The sequence below is a fragment of the Sylvia atricapilla genome, chromosome 2 (genome assembly GCF_009819655.1).
Source record: "Sylvia atricapilla isolate bSylAtr1 chromosome 2, bSylAtr1.pri, whole genome shotgun sequence".
Lineage (NCBI taxonomy): Eukaryota > Metazoa > Chordata > Aves > Passeriformes > Sylviidae > Sylvia > Sylvia atricapilla.
The window spans coordinates 53,967,683-53,986,208 of record NC_089141.1 but is presented as its reverse complement, the minus strand read 5'-3'; the positions used below and the strand labels follow the sequence as shown (position 1 = coordinate 53,986,208).

The window sequence follows — 18,526 nt, the reverse complement described above, 5'->3', positions numbered from 1 at the left end:
TCCTTGCCGGCGGGCGTGGCGTCATCCGGGAGCGCCGCAGGGGCGGGAGCAGGGAAGCGGAGCGGGCCGGGGAGAGCGGCCGGGCTGCCCCCGGAGCCGGCTTCGCCATGGCCCGGCAGCTCATCGGGCCCGCGCTGCCGCCCGGCTTCCCGCGCCGCGCCGAGGCCGAGCCGGGCGAGGACTTCAGCCAGGGTGAGAGCCCGGGGACGGCCCGGCCGTGGGATAGCCGGGCTCTGCGGCCCTTCTGCCACAGCGCGGGAAGCTCCGTGGGTGGGAGAGCGGGGCCTGCAGGCGGTGTGTTATAGCCTGGATGCCATGTGAGTGGGACAGAGCGGCTCTGCAGCCCGTGTTCCACAGCGCGGGGTGCTCCGTGCTGGGAGAGCGGGGCCCCGCAGCCCAGCGCGGGGTGTACACCGCCAGCGCGGCACCGGCATGGAGCTAAACCTCCCGGGAGGGGCATTACAGGGGCTTTTCCACGGGAAAAAAAAAAAAACCAAACAAATGACAAAAAAGCTCCATATGCGATGGAATGCTACAGATATGAAACGCTCTAAAACTCGTTTTAGAAAAATAGCGCTTTGAGTCACTTTTGTCCCTCTCGAGTCTCGCGTGCGCTTTGAAGCCTGTGCTCTTCAGCAGTTCCAGGTGTGAATTTAGTGAGTAGAAAAGGAGGAGGCTGGGCCTGTGCCAAGCCAAACCACTTCATCAGCTGTGTTTTCCCAGGCAGTGTAGCTCAGGATGTGGAGCCGGCCAGAGGGGCTGTGGTGCCTCGCCTGCCAGGGTCTCTCGTTATCTCGATCCCACCGAGACCATCTGACTGCCAGGCCGGCTCTTCTGCAGTGAAGCTCAGTTCCCTCGCTAACATTCTTGCATGTTTTCTATCAGTAATGTCTCTGGAAGCAGCACTTGGAGTGTTTGCACTCCTTGCCTTTAATCGAGGTTCAAGGCACTAGTACATATATTCAGTTTCTAGCAATGTGTCACTGACCATTCGGTTACTCCAAAGAGAGCAGCTCTGGTGAGAAAGGTTTGTTATGCTTGTCTGCTGTCTATTTGTTTAATCCAGAAGAGGGAGCAATAGCAAGAGGCGTAAAGCTGCTGCTTTAGCTGACACCATGGCAACATCAAGCTCTGGTTCTGGATCTGAGCTTTGTGTGGAAGCCCTGACTACAGGAGCTGGTGCTGCCTTTCCTGGCCATATCTATGTTAGTGGCTTATTCACTTTCCATCAACACACTGATGCATGCTGCACGTGTCTGTATCATGTATGAACAAAGCGAGTTAAACTCATCCTTAGGCTATGGGTTTGAGACGTCGGGTGTTTCAGCAGGGTCTAGTCTGGGTTACTCAGCTGAGTTTGTCCCCTCTTTGTCCCAGCATAAATCAGTTCTGTGGTGTTACAGTTGCACTGGCAGCTGACCCAAAATTTGCTTGGAAATTTCTGTGTGAAGTGGATGAAGGAAATTATTTGCCTTTGAAAATAAACAAACAAAAACTCCAAACTCCAGCTACTGGCAGGTTGTTTGTTTTTATCATTTTGACAAACTTTTCCTGACTTTGACTTACAGCAGCTAAGTGTCCCTGCTCACCACATGAGGCAGACTGCTGCAGTGCAGAGGAAGAAAGGAGAGCAAGTACTTTGGCATAACACACTTTGCTGTACAGAACTACAGCTCCATCTGGAGCCCTGCACCTGGAGTGACAAAAATCACATGGTGGGGCTGCCACCAGCACCTTCTGTGCTGCAACACTTGCTGGGTCTTGAGTCAAATGGGCCTAGAATTTGTTCAGTAACAGTTTCCCTTGTGTTTTCTAACTATTTTAAGAGATGCTTCACCTTTTAAAGCTAAACAACTTTTCCAATATTTTTCCTATTGTAGCAGTCTCACTGGTATTTGAGCTGCTCTTTTCTTTTCTTGAAGAGCACTTGTTTTTTAGTCTACTTTCATAGTTTCTGTCTCCCAACAGCAACAAAGTAGGACTTCGAGCAGCCTGTGGCAGAGAAGACTCTCAGGCACAAGAGAAGGCTCTCAGACAGACACAAGAAACAGGAGAGTGATTATGTATGATTAGATTTATTGCTACTACATTTCTTCTGGGGGCAATCCACCTGGGAGCTGTCTGCAGACTAGTTGGCCCAGTTTCCATCAGTGTTTTATACCCTTGTGCAGGCTGATGTGCACCACAGTCAGTAGCAAATATCTCAGCCCCCTTGAGCCCCACCACCCCTCTGGATACTAGCATCCAGACATTTTCTCCTGCAATAACCACTGGTGTTCTTACCATGGGACAAACCACATTGCCCGTGGACTACCTCTGGTGTCAGAAAAGTGATGATAATGATACTTCTGTGACCCTTAATCAGGAACAGGATGGAAGCAGATGGTAGCTGGACATACCCAAAGTTCCCTGCTAAATCCTTTACCTTCTTTACCTGCATCCTGTGGGATGCACTCATTTCCTGATTCTTCATTTTGTGACAGTGCTTTGAAGCTGGATGGACTGTGTTCCTGCTGGAAGAATCATACTTCCTTTGGCCCGTTTGTCCCTGCCTCTGGGCTGTCCTTGTACCAGCAGGAGAGAAGTGCTAGGGAATGGCTAAAAATAACCAGAGATGCAGAAGGGAGTTTTGTCTGTGTCAGCATTGAGGCCACATTTGTTAAAATACAGGTGTGTTGATGTGTCTGGGTTGATCTACCACTATGCTGGAGCTGAAAGGCCTTGTCTTTCCTTCAGAGCTTCCCAGTAGATAGTGGTAGATTCTAACCAATCTCCAAATACAACAGAAATAACCCTAGCAAAACAAAACGTAGCTTTTAATTTCTGAATAGCTTTTAGTTTCTGAATGGAATTGACTTCATTTTCAGGCAGATAGTCACCAGAGCCAGCTCATGAGTAGGATGGTCACTTGTAGTAGCTGTGAAACATTCATTTCAGTCTCACTTGGTCCTGTTTCTCTCCTCACTATCCCCAAAGTTTTCTTCTCATACTTTTTTATCCCATTGTCCTGCTCCGAATTGCTCCGAGCTCTGGTTACTTTGTCACTTTCCTGTTGCTCAGCCATTGCTACATCCTTTTATCCCCCTCACCTCGTTAGGTTTAGTTTCCTGACTCTTTGAGTTCTCTGCTTTTCCTCCTTTCATCTGTATTTTTCCACTTTTCCATGGCTTTGGGGGAATTTCACAGACTTCCAATTAGATCTTGGCCTCCCTCCTCACCCTTGTCTTTCTTTGCTCACAGAATTTGCACTTAGCAATTTCAATTCCTACCTTTCTGCTCTTTCTTGTGGCTCCCCAAACAATCCTGATTGTTAGTCTCAGTCAGTACCATGATGGTATTAATTTTTAATCCCAAGTCTCTTTCCCCTCCATTTCTTTTCACCATGTCCAATAACTTTTTCTTCCTCAGGCTTTAAATGCCATTTTCCCTTCATTAGTCAGTCTCGGTCTCTATTTAATTTCTGGTTGTCCTGCTTAGGCTGCAGTTCCATGAACAAACAGTTCTTTCAGGGGAGGGCTGTGGTTTGCAGTGATTCTTTTATGCACTTTCCCTGATCCAGCTTATTGCATAGCCCATGCAAACAGTTTTGCCAACATAAGGAGAGGAATTGGGATCGAAGTATGTGGGTTACACCTGGTGCTGAACAACATGCCAATGGGACCAGTCACCTTCCTTAAATAGTTTACTAGTAAAAACTAGTTCTGTGCAGCTCACAAAACTGCTCCTAATTTCTCTCTTCCTCTCTTTTATTAGACTCATCAAATTGTATCTGAGTTTGTTCCTTCCATTCCAAGTCTTTTCTTTTGCATTTAGAGCAGGTGAAGTCTGCATAATGTCAGGGTACCAGGTGGCTGGAGAAAGCAGTTTGTGCAGGTTTTATCTGGGTTTTAAGTGCTTTTATTCAAGTGGTGCTTTTTGTACTGAAAGACGAGACTTGATAGCAGTTTTTGTTCCTACTTATCATTCATCTGTTTCCTTTCATCTTGAACTTATTTTACCTTTATAGGCTAGGGAGTTGTGTTTAGGGTTTTTTGGGTCAAGCGAAGTGGTTTGTTGGTTGGTTTTTTTTCCTTCCTAGTGCTGAAATTTGTATGTCCCAGTTAATGACTTTTCCATTCAAACAGGAAAAAAAGAAGTGGCAGATCTGCCTGGATTTTTGTAACTAGTGGACTGTCCTTATGTTTTGTGCTAAAGATGATTAAATGCTTTGTGAAGCTCACTTGAAGGACATGATTTCTGCCTAGCCTTTGTCAGCTAACAGTGGAACCATAATATGCATCAGGTTGTATTGTACTATCAAAAAGTTGTAGTTCTTCAACTGGAGATCTAATTTCCTGGTACCCTTTATCTCTTCATCTGACCCTTGACTATTCATAAAGGGAACAATGTCTTTTCCTCACTAAAACACCTCTCTGTCCTGCAAGTCTTGTACTCAGTGCTTGAGATATTAAGAGGAGGAACGGTGTCTGTGTCTCAGATGCTAAATCATCAGCAGAATCAAATCTCCATTACAAGGGAACATGGGCTGATTGTACTGTGTTTGTGTAAATGGGTGCCTTGCCGTGGATTGGGAAGGCTTCTTGCCTTGGGACCATTGCTGATTTTTGCTTGCTCCAGCTGACTCCTTGTTGATCGAGCCTGTGAGGGTATCTGTGTTTGGGGAGCATTTGCTGTTAGGATCAATGGCTGAGCTGCTTTTGGACCCACTGCACATGGTAGGATAGCCAAATAAATCTAGAAAGATCAGTGTCTGCTGGTGGGCACAGTGCCAGAAGCATCTCAGGCCTCTTAGCAGTGTTAATGTCTGAATGTTAATTTTGCTGAGATATTACCCCAGAGGGTGAAGGTTTGAGTGGAGCATGAGAGCTCTATCCAATACCCTGGCCTTCTGACAGCAACAATTCTTTGAATTCATTCTCTGAATGCTTAAATCATCCCTTTTTCAGCAGAGTGCTTAAATCTGTCCCTGCTGTTCACATTTAGCTGAACTGGAAATAACTTCAATCATTAAACCATTCCTAAAGCAGGCTGACAATTAGTTTAATACTTTATGATCACAAATGCTCCCATCTAAGGAATTAATGGTCTCCTACACTGTGTCTAGATGATGGGTTTCCTCACCAGTAAGCTTCAAATGCTTTATTAAAGGTGATAGTTTCCTTAAAATATACTGGTTTATGCCACACCCATTGTACATTAGTTGTTATATTAAAAAAGGGCTTTCTAGTCCTGCTCCAGAAGATGCTCATGTAGTAATGGATTTGTGGTGTCCTTCAGGTCTGCAGAAACTCTCCTAAGTTGGAACAGTTCAGGATAGGTTGTTGATGGAAATATGCTGCTGAAAGAAGTAACATCTAGAAGCTTGTTTAGATGCCTTCTCTAAATGCTAGAGAGAGCAGTGATTGAATAAACTTAATTCCAAGTAAATATGTGTTTTAGAAATGCTGTCATAGATCATACTCATTTGAAACATTTAGTAGGTGTCCTTATTAAACCTAGTAAGTTTAATAGAAGTTTCTAGTAGAAGGTTCCCTGCCCATGGCAGGGAGATTGGAACTAGATAATCTTTAAGGCCCCTTTGAATCCAAACCATTCTGTGATTTTATGATCCCCAAATAACTCTGGATGTTCAGTTGCAGGACCAGCACTGCCTCCAGACTACAAAAGCAGCTGTGGCTCAGAAACTCCTGACAGCGATGACGACTCAGAATCTCTTCCTCTACACAGAGACGCAAACAGAGATTCTGAAGAGGAGACAGAAGGAGATCCAGCACCCAAGTGAGTATGATTTCGTGTTATTTGTATATTTACAAATAGTACTGCAAATGTAATGTGTCTAACTTATGAAAAAGGGACAATGTTGAATAAAAAAAGGTAAACTCAGTACCTGTGTAAAACTTTGGATTATATGTTCTGCGTGTTCTTCATGGCCAAAAATGTTCTTTCAGCTGAACTGTTTGACACCCCGTGGTGGAATTAAGTTATTTGGGGCAATCAGATTTCTGCACTTATATGTTTTATTTTAGTTCTGCAAATTTGCATATTTATGCTAAGGACAGACACCGCTTACCATTTACATAAGTATTTGGTACTTGAGTTTTGCCCTGGTTTTGGTATACTAGCTCTCTTTGAGAGGCTGTAATACCTGTTTATGGACATGAATTTATGCATTCAATCAAGTTACCTCTAATGAAAAACACTGAATTGTTTAGCAAGTAACAGATACTATCATTTGTTGGGTTGATTACTCACAATTGCTGTGTTAAGAATTTGTGTGTGTTTGCTCTGAGCCTTGTATAAGAGACTTGAAGGCCATTATGCCATCCTAATGAGTGCTAGAGTAATTATCATTCAATTTTTTTCTTGTTTTCTTAGTCAATAGTTTTCCAGCTAATTAGAATTGAACAGGAAAAATACTACTCAAAATGCAGACAGCGTATAAAAATGGAGAAACAAGTGTACTGAATTTTAAATTATTTTGTGACTAGAAAATGGTATTTCAACATTACACTAAACTTCTTTCTACACCAAAAGCATTCTAATGTTGTTCTTTATGTTTTTTTCTTTTTTTAAATGTCAGAGCGTTTTTGAAGTGAATCTTATACTCCCCAATTTTAATTGCTTCAAATAATTTTGGATCCTTTTGCACTGTTTCCTTGGTAACAGCAGGATATTTAGTACAGAAGACCCTATGAAATAATTTTATGTGGGTTTTTTTTTCCTTTTTAAAATGTAGATAATTGCTGTGCATGTCAAGGTAATAATTAAGTGAAATCTGTATTTGCAGAAAGCCAAAAAGAATTCATGAAGACGATGATGATGGCTTTTTTGGGCCAGCTCTTCCTCCTGGATTTAAAAAACAGGATGATTCTCCAGAGAGGTAATTAAAATGGAGTTATATTCAGATTGTTTTCCTTAAAACACAATTATTTTAGATTAAATATTTTGTATCACTATTACAGAACATTTCAGTTGTGCACTTGAGATTCAGATGATTCGAGGTAATGCTTCCTCCATGTTCTGAGAAAAAGAACATCATTCCATTGAAACAGCACATTGCCCTCCTAGACCAGGTTGGAAGGAGAATAAAAGAACTAATGTAAATTTTCTGAGATGTATTTTGGATGTAAAATTTCCTCCATTTCTTTTGATAGGTCTTGGATCAGCGGAGAAAAAATAAATTACACAGGGACCCATAGTTCTGTAGTTCATTCTGGTCTGTGAGGGACTGGGGCAGTCTCTTTGCGTGAGGTGCAATACCATGTCCTTTGCTAATGCATCAAGGATTATTGTTTGTATGTCTTCAGGTACAAAACTACTCTGAACGCTGTAGGTTTCTAGAAAAGAGACTGTCAGGTCTACAGAAATAAGCATTATTATAGTCTCTCTCAGGAAGCTTTCCATTTGATTGCTTACAGTAATAAAATACTTTCCCCCCAGAATATTGTATGGATTTTCTATACAGAACTCAACAGCCTGTTGAGTCTCACAACCTTTTAATCTTCATAACAATTTGTGCACTTCTTTCTATAGTTTGAAATTATAGACCATAGGAAAATTGCTGTTTCCAAGGGGATACTTCCTGATGAGAAGTATAAGTAAAGTTGGGGTCCCTTTTTGAGAGGTCGGGCCGAGCTACGACATTCACACCGAGACCATGTTTCATGCCGCACTGGCGTTTATTGTTTGTCTCTTCCTATTTATTCTCTTGCAACTTTATTGACATTACAAGGCACTTAAAAAATGTACACATTTTCTGCCTTAAGGAGGCCTCTGTATTAACACTATAAAACTACATATGAACACTTGTTAGAACCTGGAACACCTTAAGGGAGAGAGGTGAATTTTTTGCTGCGCCACAAAGGCTCACAGGCTCTGCAGGCCAAGGGCCCAGTCTGGAATTGCTCACCTTATTCCAAATATTTCTGCAACATATAAGAGTCCCTTGATCACTTTTATCTTCTCCAGAGCAATAGAGAGTTGGTAGATAAAATATTTGCCTGTCAGGTGTTAGTTTTCAGTTCCAGGAAAGTGACTCAATCTACTATTGAGCTGTGTGTATAATGTACCACCTCGAAAGAAATTTTAAAGTTAATTTTTGTTTGTTTTGTTTGCATAATTTTTTATGGTGCTTGGCAGCATAAAATATATAACTAAGAAATAATTTATGTAACTAAGGTTATTTGGAACTATCTTTCTTGTGTACATTTGGTTACACTTTTCTGTAATAAAAAACTCTTTCGCAGTTGTGGGTATCATGCTCAGTGGCATCATTTGGTGCTTTGATGGTCCCGCAAACAATTTTTTTTTCTTTTTCTTGTGTTCTGTATGCATAAAGTATTATTTTAATTATAAAATTTAGCAGGTCATTAAAAATAATATATTCTCTGTTAAAAAAATATAAATGCTTGTGCCTTCTAATATCAGCAGAGGTAGCCTTCTTGATTTTTGACATGAATACTTGTGGTAAAATGGAAGAGGAAGGGGCCATTCACTCAAGAGTTGGACTTGATTCTTGTGGGTCCTTTCTAACTCAGAATATTCTGTGGTTCTATGACATTGAGGCAAGAGTCTGCTCTGTGTCTGTGATAGATTAAAGCAGTAGAAGGCACTTGGCACTCGCTCTATTGTTTTTTCCTACCTCACCATACAATTGCTCCTAGCACCCACTGAGAAAGCAGACTGAGGAGAGCTGTTTTGCACCCAGCCTGATTCCCTGAATAGGTGGGAACGGTGTGATGTGTGGGAAGAGCCTTGTCTGTCTTCCACGCCCGCACACCTGGGAGTCTGGGAGGCGTGTAAGCTGTGCAGGGCACAGACAGGGTGCTGCTGTCTGCCTGCTGCATTGCCCTTAAGCCTTGAGCAGATTGCCAGCTGCCAACTGAGCCATGAATAATTGAAACAAATGCAGGTCGTTTGTTTCAGTGTATGGACAGGCTGTTTATCAGTTCTGTGTGACACACTCATTCTTTTATAAAGCTTTTGTTCTCTTACATCTTTTCCAGACTTGTCAAAGCAACATGTTCATGATTAGGGGCAGCTCGTGTGGCAATCTACAGCTTGTTGAAAATGGTTTGAATCATTCCAGCATAAAATATATGTGTGAAAAGATTTCCTTCAATTTTGAAGATTATATTACTGTTTATCAATATTAGACAGAAGTGCAGCACTCATAAATGTTTCTGAAGTGTTCACACATCAAGGTAAAGAGCAAGGGTGATCTTAAAAAATTTTATGTTATACATCAGAAGAATGCTGAAACACCCAACTTGAAATATGCATTAGCAAGGACTTCCAAGTTCAACAACAGGAGAATGTTCTTTGCCATATGTGAAATGCAATAGTCCTTAAATGAAAGCTTAGTCCATGAGTTTGGGGGTATTTTTGAACACGTATAGGGTACTGAAGTTGCCTACAGCAGTAAAATGTGTTTACCAGGTTTTTATTAGTAGTTAATATGTTATTAGAATCAATATATTATCAGAGTTAAAGTATTACTAGTATTTAGATTCACTTCACCTATTAAGAGACCCTTTGGACATTCAGGAAATTGTTAAGGATCATGTCACTTGTGTACTGCTGAGGAAAGACCAAAGAGGTGTTAATGTGGGGGAGAAAAAAAAGCATAAGTGGAAAGCATGGGAAAGATGAATATGAGAAGTACTTTTCTATTCCCTGAAGAGTCTTTGAGCTGTGACAGAATCAAACAGGGCATTTGAGACTGGTTCTTTTTTACAGGTTGCACAGATACAGCCCATAACAGAGATGTTCATATATATTTTAGTAGAGAGCTTTTTTTATAGTTTGGTTAATCTGTCTCTCCATGCAGAATAAATGTATACTAAAACAAAAGATTTTTTTGCTGTATCTGTGTAAGTTTAAGTTCTTTAAATTACATTAGGAATTTAAAACATGGTCTTAACAAGAAAATAGGAAGGAAGGAAGATAAAACTGCAACAGCTAGGTGGGGGTGGAACTTCAAAATTAACCCAGACTTCTTGGCTGGCTTTAAAATCTCACCAGTGTCCTTGTCCTGGTCTAAGGTCATATATTTATTGTTCATATCTGTATATCTGTGGCTGGCTCTTCAGTGAGAATTTGTGTCTTGTATTTCCCCTCTTTAAAGCCTGACAATAATATCACTACAGCAGGGCTGTACTTGATTAGATTATGTGGGATTGAGTAAAGGCCATAATTAGCAAATTTAATTCAGGTGTTGTTACTTTTGATAACCTCAAGCTCACAAGTGAAGGTCGTACTAAATGAAGTCTGCTCTTAAATTGGAAGGGTGCTATCACTTGGTTATGTCTTCAGGTGACAGCTGTTGGGGTTTTTAATTAGGTTTTGTTAGCTTTAAAGAATATTTTGTTGGATTATTAAGAGGAACCCGCATTCAAAAGACTTCTAATACAGCAAGCACAGTTTCTTTGAGCACAGTTTGTAGTATTCTTTTTGCCACTGAAAAGAGATTCTCACCTTTCTGTGTTTGTGGAGACAACTGAGTTGCATTGCTTAGAGAGCTGCTGCTTAAAAACGGATCAGTGAACTTAGCCAGAGTCACAAAACTGTTCTTCTCTCTTTCCCACTCCAAGGTAAAATAAAATCAGAGCAGTTCACTGTTTCCGCTTATCGAAGGACAGTGAAACTGAGGTGCAAGACAAGAATAATAAAATGGGGTTTGTTGATTGAGAAGGAGTGTATATTTATTCTACCAGCTTTCATTGCTCTTGAATCTGGTGAAGGAAGCTAGAGGAGGAAAAAGTGGATTTCCTTGACTGCATGCTGCTACTTTCCTGGTTTTTTGCATCAAAACTGTCTGCACAGGTCTTCATGGAAAATGGAGACACTCCTACTCATTTCTACAGTATGTGTGCAAAGGGGCACACTTGTCATGGCGAGGAAGGAAAGTCCTACTTCACATCACTGTTTGAGTTTTATTGTTATATTGTTCAGTTATATTTTTCCCCTTCAATTAAAAAAAAACAAGATGATTGTTTTTTTTCTTTTTTTTCTCCCACTGTCAAGGCCCATTATAGGTCCTGCATTACCACCTGGCTTCAGGAAACCTTCAGAGGACACCAGGAGTAGCAGATGTTTCATAGGACCATCTGTTTCATCAGAATCCGGTTCCCAGGTTTGTGAAAAGAGAAGCCTTTTGTTTTAGTAAAAACTATCTGAAATGGTTAAACAAGTTGCAGCCTGAAAGAGACTACCAGACATACTTCTCAGAATGACAGTGTAATTTTGGACCAGAAAGTGTCTGGCATATTTTTTCTGGAGTCAAATACTGGAGCATAAATAAGCCTTAAAAAACCCAAAGAAACCAAAAAGACTGGTCTGGTTTGTGGTGCTTTTCCTGTTAAATAGATGGTGCACTCACTGAACACAACCATTCTTGGCACCCTAAACTGCAAGCAGAAAACACATCTTTACCTCCTTGAAGATGCTTACTGGTGGCTACAACCAAGTGTATGCAAAAGAATACAATCAAGAATGGCATTACAGTGTCACTGAATTGTTCTTAGCAATTGCAGGATGATACCTGTACCTGGGAGTGAGGTACAGGACAGTGACACTGACACACTTTTTTTGGTGTGTGTGTTTTTTGACTTTTCTGGTCATGTTAGGCAAAAACTAGCTAGGAAGTTCTGTAGTCTGCCATCCCTGCTTGCAAAATAATGCATGTACTACTAAAGAACATTCGGGAACATGATGTGTAATAAAATACAGCTATGGGGAAGCTTGAACTCCCTAAACGTGGGCTTCCAGTACCATTCTGAGGGATCCTAATTGCCTGTGGGAGGGTCTGGCAGGTAGGGAGTAGCACTTTTAGAGAAGGTGGTGTCCTTCTTGAGCAGCACCTCCTAAGCCAAGCAGGTGACCCTAAGACACCAAAAATGGTGCTGGAAACCAGTGCTTAAGCAAGTGAATCTCTCTCATGCTATGATAAACTGAATATTAATTCTTTGGGAGAATTAATGGTTATTTTGTTTATTTTTAAAATACTTATATTTTTACATTGGACTCCCAGACACTATGGGAGATGCTAGACACCCTAGGAAGGAAGGATACAAAGGCTGCTCAGAAACCTCCCTTTTTTGTTAGTAGTTGCAAAGCATATAATTCTCCAGCCTCCTACGATGAGTGGTGTTGTAATTCATCGTGCAGAAAGATTATCTGACATTTCTGAGATACTCATAGTCTTATAACTCCAAATAACGATTAAGCAATTTATCATAGTGACAAATCTCTTGAGGCAGAGATGTCAAACCTGGTCTGCTTTTATATTTTGCAAACAAAAATGTCTCTCTTCTCATAAATACATCTTCTAGCATCAGCTTTTTTGCAGATATTACAGAACTTACCTCTTTTCTCTTCCAAACAATTATCTTTTTATTACATCTTCCTAATAATACTCTTTCTTATTTTTGAATATGAGTAATTTCTTGTTGGCTTTTGTAAAAAATTATTTCATTATTTTGTATTCAGGTACATCTTTAGGGGTATGCTGACTCTTCACTTTGCTTTAGTGAATCTAATGACTCACCACCTTGTGTGTTCTCAAGTAATGCTTTGTGCTTCTTGGCTACACAGCCTTGTCATCCTACTCCTGTTGCTTTATCACGCACAGTCAGACTGTAGTGAAATCTTTGCACTTTAATAGATACTGGGCACCTTAGCTTTGCTCCCAGGGCACTGTGGCATGACCATTTTCTGTCTAGTTCTGCTTCCATCCACATCTGTACTGTTTTTACTTGGAGGGAGGACCAGTGAGCTTTCTGTACAACCCCTGGCAACTAGGAAGATTTTTGTTGGCATCTAGTCCCTAACAAACTTATTTTTTTAGCCCTTCTCCAAAAAATTTTTGAGAATGCGGTATCAGAATCATGGAAACATTAAGCTGGAAAAGACTTGCAGGATCATTGAGTCTAGCCTTGGACCCATCACCACCTTGTCAACTAGACCCTGGTACTAAGGGCCAAACGCAGTCATTTTCCAAACACTTCCAGGAATGGTGACTGCACCAGCTGCTGGCAGCCTGTTCCAATGCTTGATAACCCTTGCAGTGAAGAAATTATTCCTGAAGGGATCCACGAGGGATTGAAGAAGTGAATGACAGAGCCAAGGGATTAGTTGGACATGCTGTACACGCAGGGGTGTGGTACCGTGTGTGCCACTGGTGCCTACCTTGCACTTCAGTCTTTCAGGCATCCTTACAGAATCTGAGCTCGAGACAGTTCTTGCAGTGTGGGATTGTGATCCTTGTTAGAGAAATGCATCCAAACGTTGCTAGTGATGGTAAAGCCCAAAATATGGAAGTTGTATGCTTGTGTGTTCCAAATTTGCCCACGGCCACAGAGGCTGCATGGCTGCATGCAGAGCAATGTAAAGCAGCAGGGCTTTGTGTGCTGCCACTGCCTTTACCAGCCGTCTTGCCTCAGAAAAGAGATGCTGCTTTTGGCAAAGTGGAGACGAAGCATCTCTGTTCAAGTGCTAGAACAGGTCTAATCTTGAGTTCTAATCCAGGTTTTTGTTGTCTGGGAGATGCCTTGCATTAGGTTTATATGCTCTTCTAGACAAAGTCATTCTAATTCTGTAAAGCTAAAGTGTTTCTTGGTGGTCTTAACACATATTTGAAAGAAATGTTTTGTTTTTGGAAGCTGACAGATAGTAGCGAGGACGAAGACAGTTTTATAGGCCCCATGCCTGCGAAAGGACCAGTGGAGTCTGATGTGGCTAAAGAGTTTGAACGCAGAGCTCAGAGAATGAAAGAAAAGCTTACTTCAGCAGACAGTGTAAGTTGGATTTCTTAATTTCCAGTATTTTGTTGCTGGAGTGTATTTGTCTTTGTCTTTGCCTGTTTCCATGCAAACCTGGTTGCAGTTCTCCTTGGGATGCCACGTGTTTGCAGGTGTTAACACGAAGAAAAAAAGTCTATGATTTCTGCTGGAAGCCAAGAAATTTAGACAGTAATTTTTGATAATGCTTTTTTCACTCTCCCCTCCACCCCTTCTTCTTTTGCAAAGGATGAACCCAAACAAGTTACCAGGGAATCATGGATGACAGAGCTTCCACCTGAGTTGAAAAGCTTTGGATTTGGCCCAAGAACATTCAAGAGACGAACTGATGACAAATCAGGTGATAGATCTATTTGGACAGATACTCCAGCTGACAGAGAGAGAAAAGCCAAGGTGAGCATTTATTTATTCATTCATATGCACTTGCAGGCAGTAGGTGTTACTGATGTTCTGTGAAAACAAAGTAAAGATACTGTGGGTTGTTCAGTGAAATTTTCTTTGCCAGATTTTTCTTTGTTATCAAAATTTACTAATTCAGGCTTAAAGATAAAGACAATGAAGTAGCAATATTAAATATCATTGATACGCATTTATTTCTACTCCCTTTTTGCAGTAGTCAGACATTCTGTATCAGTTCATTGATTTTCCAATTAGCATGTCCAGTTTCTTCTTCTATCAAGCTGAGCAGAAAATATCTGATGGCCTCTGTCGTGGCTTTTACCCTCTAGATTTAATTAAAGTAGATATAGATTTGCTTGCTTTTTACTTCAGACATTCTGATTACTATAGCATGTGATTTTCTTCTACTCATCAGGAAAGAGAAGAGGCAAAAAAGTCAAGCAGTAAGGATAATGAAGAAATGGTAATATCTGAGAGAGACAAGAGGCTTACTGAGCAGGTGACTTCATACAATGTAAGTGTAATCACAAAATACTTTCTCTATCTCGTTTAGTTCTTCATTCTTTTTCTGGTTCTCATTTCTGGTGCTGCTAGTTTCCATGGTGATGCCACTACAATTTTCCCTTTTAGTGCCCAAACCCACTTCTGTTTTAAGTCCTTAGACCACTTGGCATTAACATCAACAAGAGGATGTGGGGCCCTCTCCAACGTGGCAGAATTTGGATTTGTGTCTATTGCCTCAGTTTTAGATGATGCTTTCTTTCAATCATCCTCATGTCAGGACATAGTTGCTGGGATCATAATTCAAATATTAGCTTCCTTCACCCAATTCTGACATTCCAAGAATAAAACAATAGTGCACATTTAACTTTTCGGCCAACATATGCACTAACCTAAAAGAGGCTTGATGGGCTAAGCAGGTCACCGATTAATTACCCTCTGTCATTAATCACATTAAGTATTCATTACAGTAACTTCATTACATGTAGTTTTTCTCAACCTCTATGGGTGCAGATAATGTTCACAGGCAAATGTTGATTACTAGAAATCTGAACTCCATGTCAAATTCCCTCGCACTTTTCTGTCTGTCAGCCCTGTCCATCAGAATATGTGGACCACTGCCTGCCTTACAGCTCCTACTTCCAGTTCTTCCTGATGTGTAGCCTGAACTCTTTTGGTAGGTAGTCTTGTCTCTTGAGAGGACAGTTAACTTGAGAATCACATCTTTGGCTTATTTTACGTGTTTATCTGGCACTACTGATAATTCATTTGTAGTTTATTAAATCACACGTTTCTCCTGACTTAGACACTTGCAAATCCAGACCAATTAGCATTCTGTCTTAAGGTTCTTCTTTGGTGTCTGTTTCTATGTCGCTTTGAATATAGGAGAATAATTTTCATGGTAAACTATGGGGTTTGCTCTCTGCCTTTGCTAGAATGGAACATACACAGGCTTTTATTGTTTCTAAGGTTTGTGGAGTTGTCTGAAAGTTTAAGAATAATGTTTCTTGGGTTGTTTTGTTGTTGTTTTTTCTTTACGTTAAATCAGCTCTTTTCTGATTTTCAGGTGGTTGTTGTGGGTATTTTTCTTTAAAAGCTTTTTCCTCTATTCTTTCCTATTTCTTTCTCTACTGACATTTACCAAGGATACTTCACTAGAACAGATTTCATTCTGAAAGTAATTTCTTCTTTTGATGCTGATGGGACATACATTCTCTGGTGCAATTTTGTCAACACTGACAGTTACATCATGAATAAGTATTGTTTATTTTCCATGAGAACCTTTTCTTAACTCATGCATAAGCTATTATTTGCATGTGTGATGTAGTAAGTGTTTGCACAGGAAGTGAAGGAAAATCAGTGGAAAACAGAGCTGCTCAACTTTTGTTCTTTTTTGATGAGAGATTGGTTTAGATACACAGATGCACTGTATCTGAGTAAATGAGGAGCTTTCCTGGTCTTGTGAGAGCTAATACTGCTCCTGTGTGAAATCAGAAGTTTTATGTTGTATTTGAGCTGGATCATACTCTCTAAGAAATGCAGCTAAATGCAGAAATTTTACCTTGAATTGGCAAAACACATGCTCCAGCTCAAACCTATGACTTTGTCCTGTGGGCTTTCAACAGATGATCCAAAGTTAGGAGAACACGTTTTAAAACCCACTGTAGTGCATGAAAGATTAAAAGGATGTCTAGTTTGTTCCTGCCTCTAGCAGTGACCAAATCCAGGTGCTACGGAGATGTGTATAGGAAACTAGGCTGTACTTTGAGATATTTCTTTGAAAATGGTGTCTTCATTCTGCCAATAATGTCAGAGCAACTTTTGTATTTCCTTTGCATTATTTTTATAATTTATCTGCATTGTCTTCAGAGATTCAACAACATCATGGCTATCTACAACAGTGGATTATTACTAGTTTAGCCTAGACAAGATTGCTCACACTTTCTACTCCTTGTATGCTAAATATACCCTTCTATATCCGGTTACTGAGTTGTCTTCTTTTTCTGGAATTTTTAGCCTTCATGACTTCAGTCTTTCCATTTGGATTTTCTGTATGTCATTGTTGATATTCTTTGATACTTTACTTCCTCTTCCTCCTTGTTTTTTCCAGGAGTCAAAGAGGTCAGAGTCTCTCATGGACATCCACCAGAAAAAGCTGAAGAGCAAAGCATCTGAAGAAAAGAGCAAACCTCAGGAAAGAAGGCCGTTTGACCGAGAGCAGGATCTCAAAGTCAATCGCTTTGATGAAGCACAAAAGAAAGCTCTTATAAGAAAATCCAGAGATCTGAATAGTAAATTTGAGCACAGTAAAGGCAACATGTTTTTATAAGATGAAAGCATTAAGCTTTTTTGAAGTGAAGTCAATTAAAATTTGAATACTTAATTTTTTGTAAGTATTTTTCTGTAAATATTTGTATGCAAAATAAATATCATGATGTTTAACTATTTTTCCTTGTCTGTAAATACTCTCTTAGGGAGGATCATGTGTACTAAAACTAAACTAGTAGAGGAATGTCCCGGTATTAAAAAAAATAAATTTGCTACTTTAAAACGTTGAAACTCATATTTTTTTGTTGTTAGCGTAAAAATAATTAAAATGGGTGGGGTTTTAAGGAGTTCTGGATTTAATCTTGCAAGGAGTTGGCAGTTTTCCTTTTTGTCCTGCCATGCTGAAGATACTCTTTCTGAGCCTGACCTGAAAGCCATGGAAAAATTGCTTTTAGATTTGTGTGCAGAACATTGTTTGACTGGAGTTCCTGCTGGTGAGCATAAACTCAAATGGCAGCTTCTACATTTGCCTAGTGCTTTTATTTCTGTGATTCTGTGTCTGTACATGAATACAGGTGTATATGTATGCAGTGTAGTTTCCATACTCTAACAGGAAGAGCTAGAGGTAGCAGGACTAGTATAACCTCAAGGTTTTTAGAGTTAGCTGTAAAATGGTAGTATATGAGAAGAGAAAATCTAATTTGAGTTTCAATTTGCAGGGATTGTCATCAGAAATCCCTATTTTTTTAAGCACGTACAATGTGAAAATCAAAATGAGGCTTATTTTGTCCATTAATTTGCAGACCAGAACAGCTCTTCTGTAAGGAAGGAAATAAATCTGACATTTTAAAATGTCTACATTCATGCTTGGAGTTCTTTACGTCTTCTGTGGGTTAGCAGCAGAAAGGGTTGTTAAACCTTGCAATGTGCTGCCCAGGGAGGTGGTGCAGTCGCATCCCTGAAGGTATTCAACCGACAACTGGATATGGCGCTCGATGCTTTGGTCATCAGTCCAAGGTTGGACTCAATGATTTAGAAGTCTTTTCCAACCTAAATGATTCTGTGTTGATTATTTAAAATTACAGACCTGTGCTTTCGCCGTTTGTCTCAAATGTTTGGGATCCTTCTTAAGCAGTTACTGAAAGTATCTACACACGAAACAATTTTATGTATAAATGCTGGTAATTTGTTTGGAGGTATAATACTGTGTATATTATGAATAAATAGCTGTAATTTGAAAAAAAAAATCCTCCAATTTGGAAAAAGGTTACCCTGAGAGATGGTGTCTTGGTTACTTCATGTTTAATGGAGCAGTGACCTAACAAGCTCCAGAAATTAACAGTTAATAACTTGGTCTTTGTGCATTTGTGTGTGAACTGGAGACACGGGCTTCATATGCTGAGACTTGGAGAGTTTCCAGTGTTGCAAATGAATCCTTACATGGAATGTATTTAGATAGCACTTTTTATTTTAATGGACAATGTGTTTTGCCAGCTGAAAAATCAGTTACCTTCAGGAGAAAGGGAGACTGATTTTGTATTGTGTTTGCTTTTTATCAG

At 40.2% G+C, this 18,526-nt stretch overlaps 1 protein-coding gene across 1 annotated transcript; it reads left to right on the top strand.

Moving 5' to 3' along the window:
- The first annotated feature begins 13 nt into the window (after positions 1-13).
- On the top strand, positions 14-17,141 carry GPALPP1 (GPALPP motifs containing 1). Its single transcript, XM_066313314.1, has 8 exons — positions 14-192; positions 5,634-5,778; positions 6,788-6,880; positions 11,026-11,134; positions 13,662-13,796; positions 14,028-14,192; positions 14,614-14,712; positions 16,810-17,141. Exons 1-8 carry the CDS (start codon positions 108-110, stop codon positions 17,026-17,028), a joined length of 1,050 nt encoding a protein of 349 aa, XP_066169411.1. The 5' UTR covers positions 14-107; the 3' UTR covers positions 17,029-17,141.
- The last annotated feature ends 1,385 nt before the right edge of the window (positions 17,142-18,526 follow it).

What these genes read in the sequence shown, in the direction of transcription:
- GPALPP1 (XM_066313314.1), top strand. Translation starts at nt 108, where the DNA reads ATGGCCCGGCAGCTCATCGGGCCCGCGCTGCCGCCCGGCTTCCCGCGC. An exon ending in CAGGATGATTCTCCAGAGAG is followed by an intron (nt 6,881 to 11,025) that starts GTAATTAAAATG and finishes CCCACTGTCAAG; the next exon opens with GCCCATTATAGGTCCTGCAT. An exon ending in AGCTTACTTCAGCAGACAGT is followed by an intron (nt 13,797 to 14,027) that starts GTAAGTTGGATT and finishes TCTTTTGCAAAG; the next exon opens with GATGAACCCAAACAAGTTAC.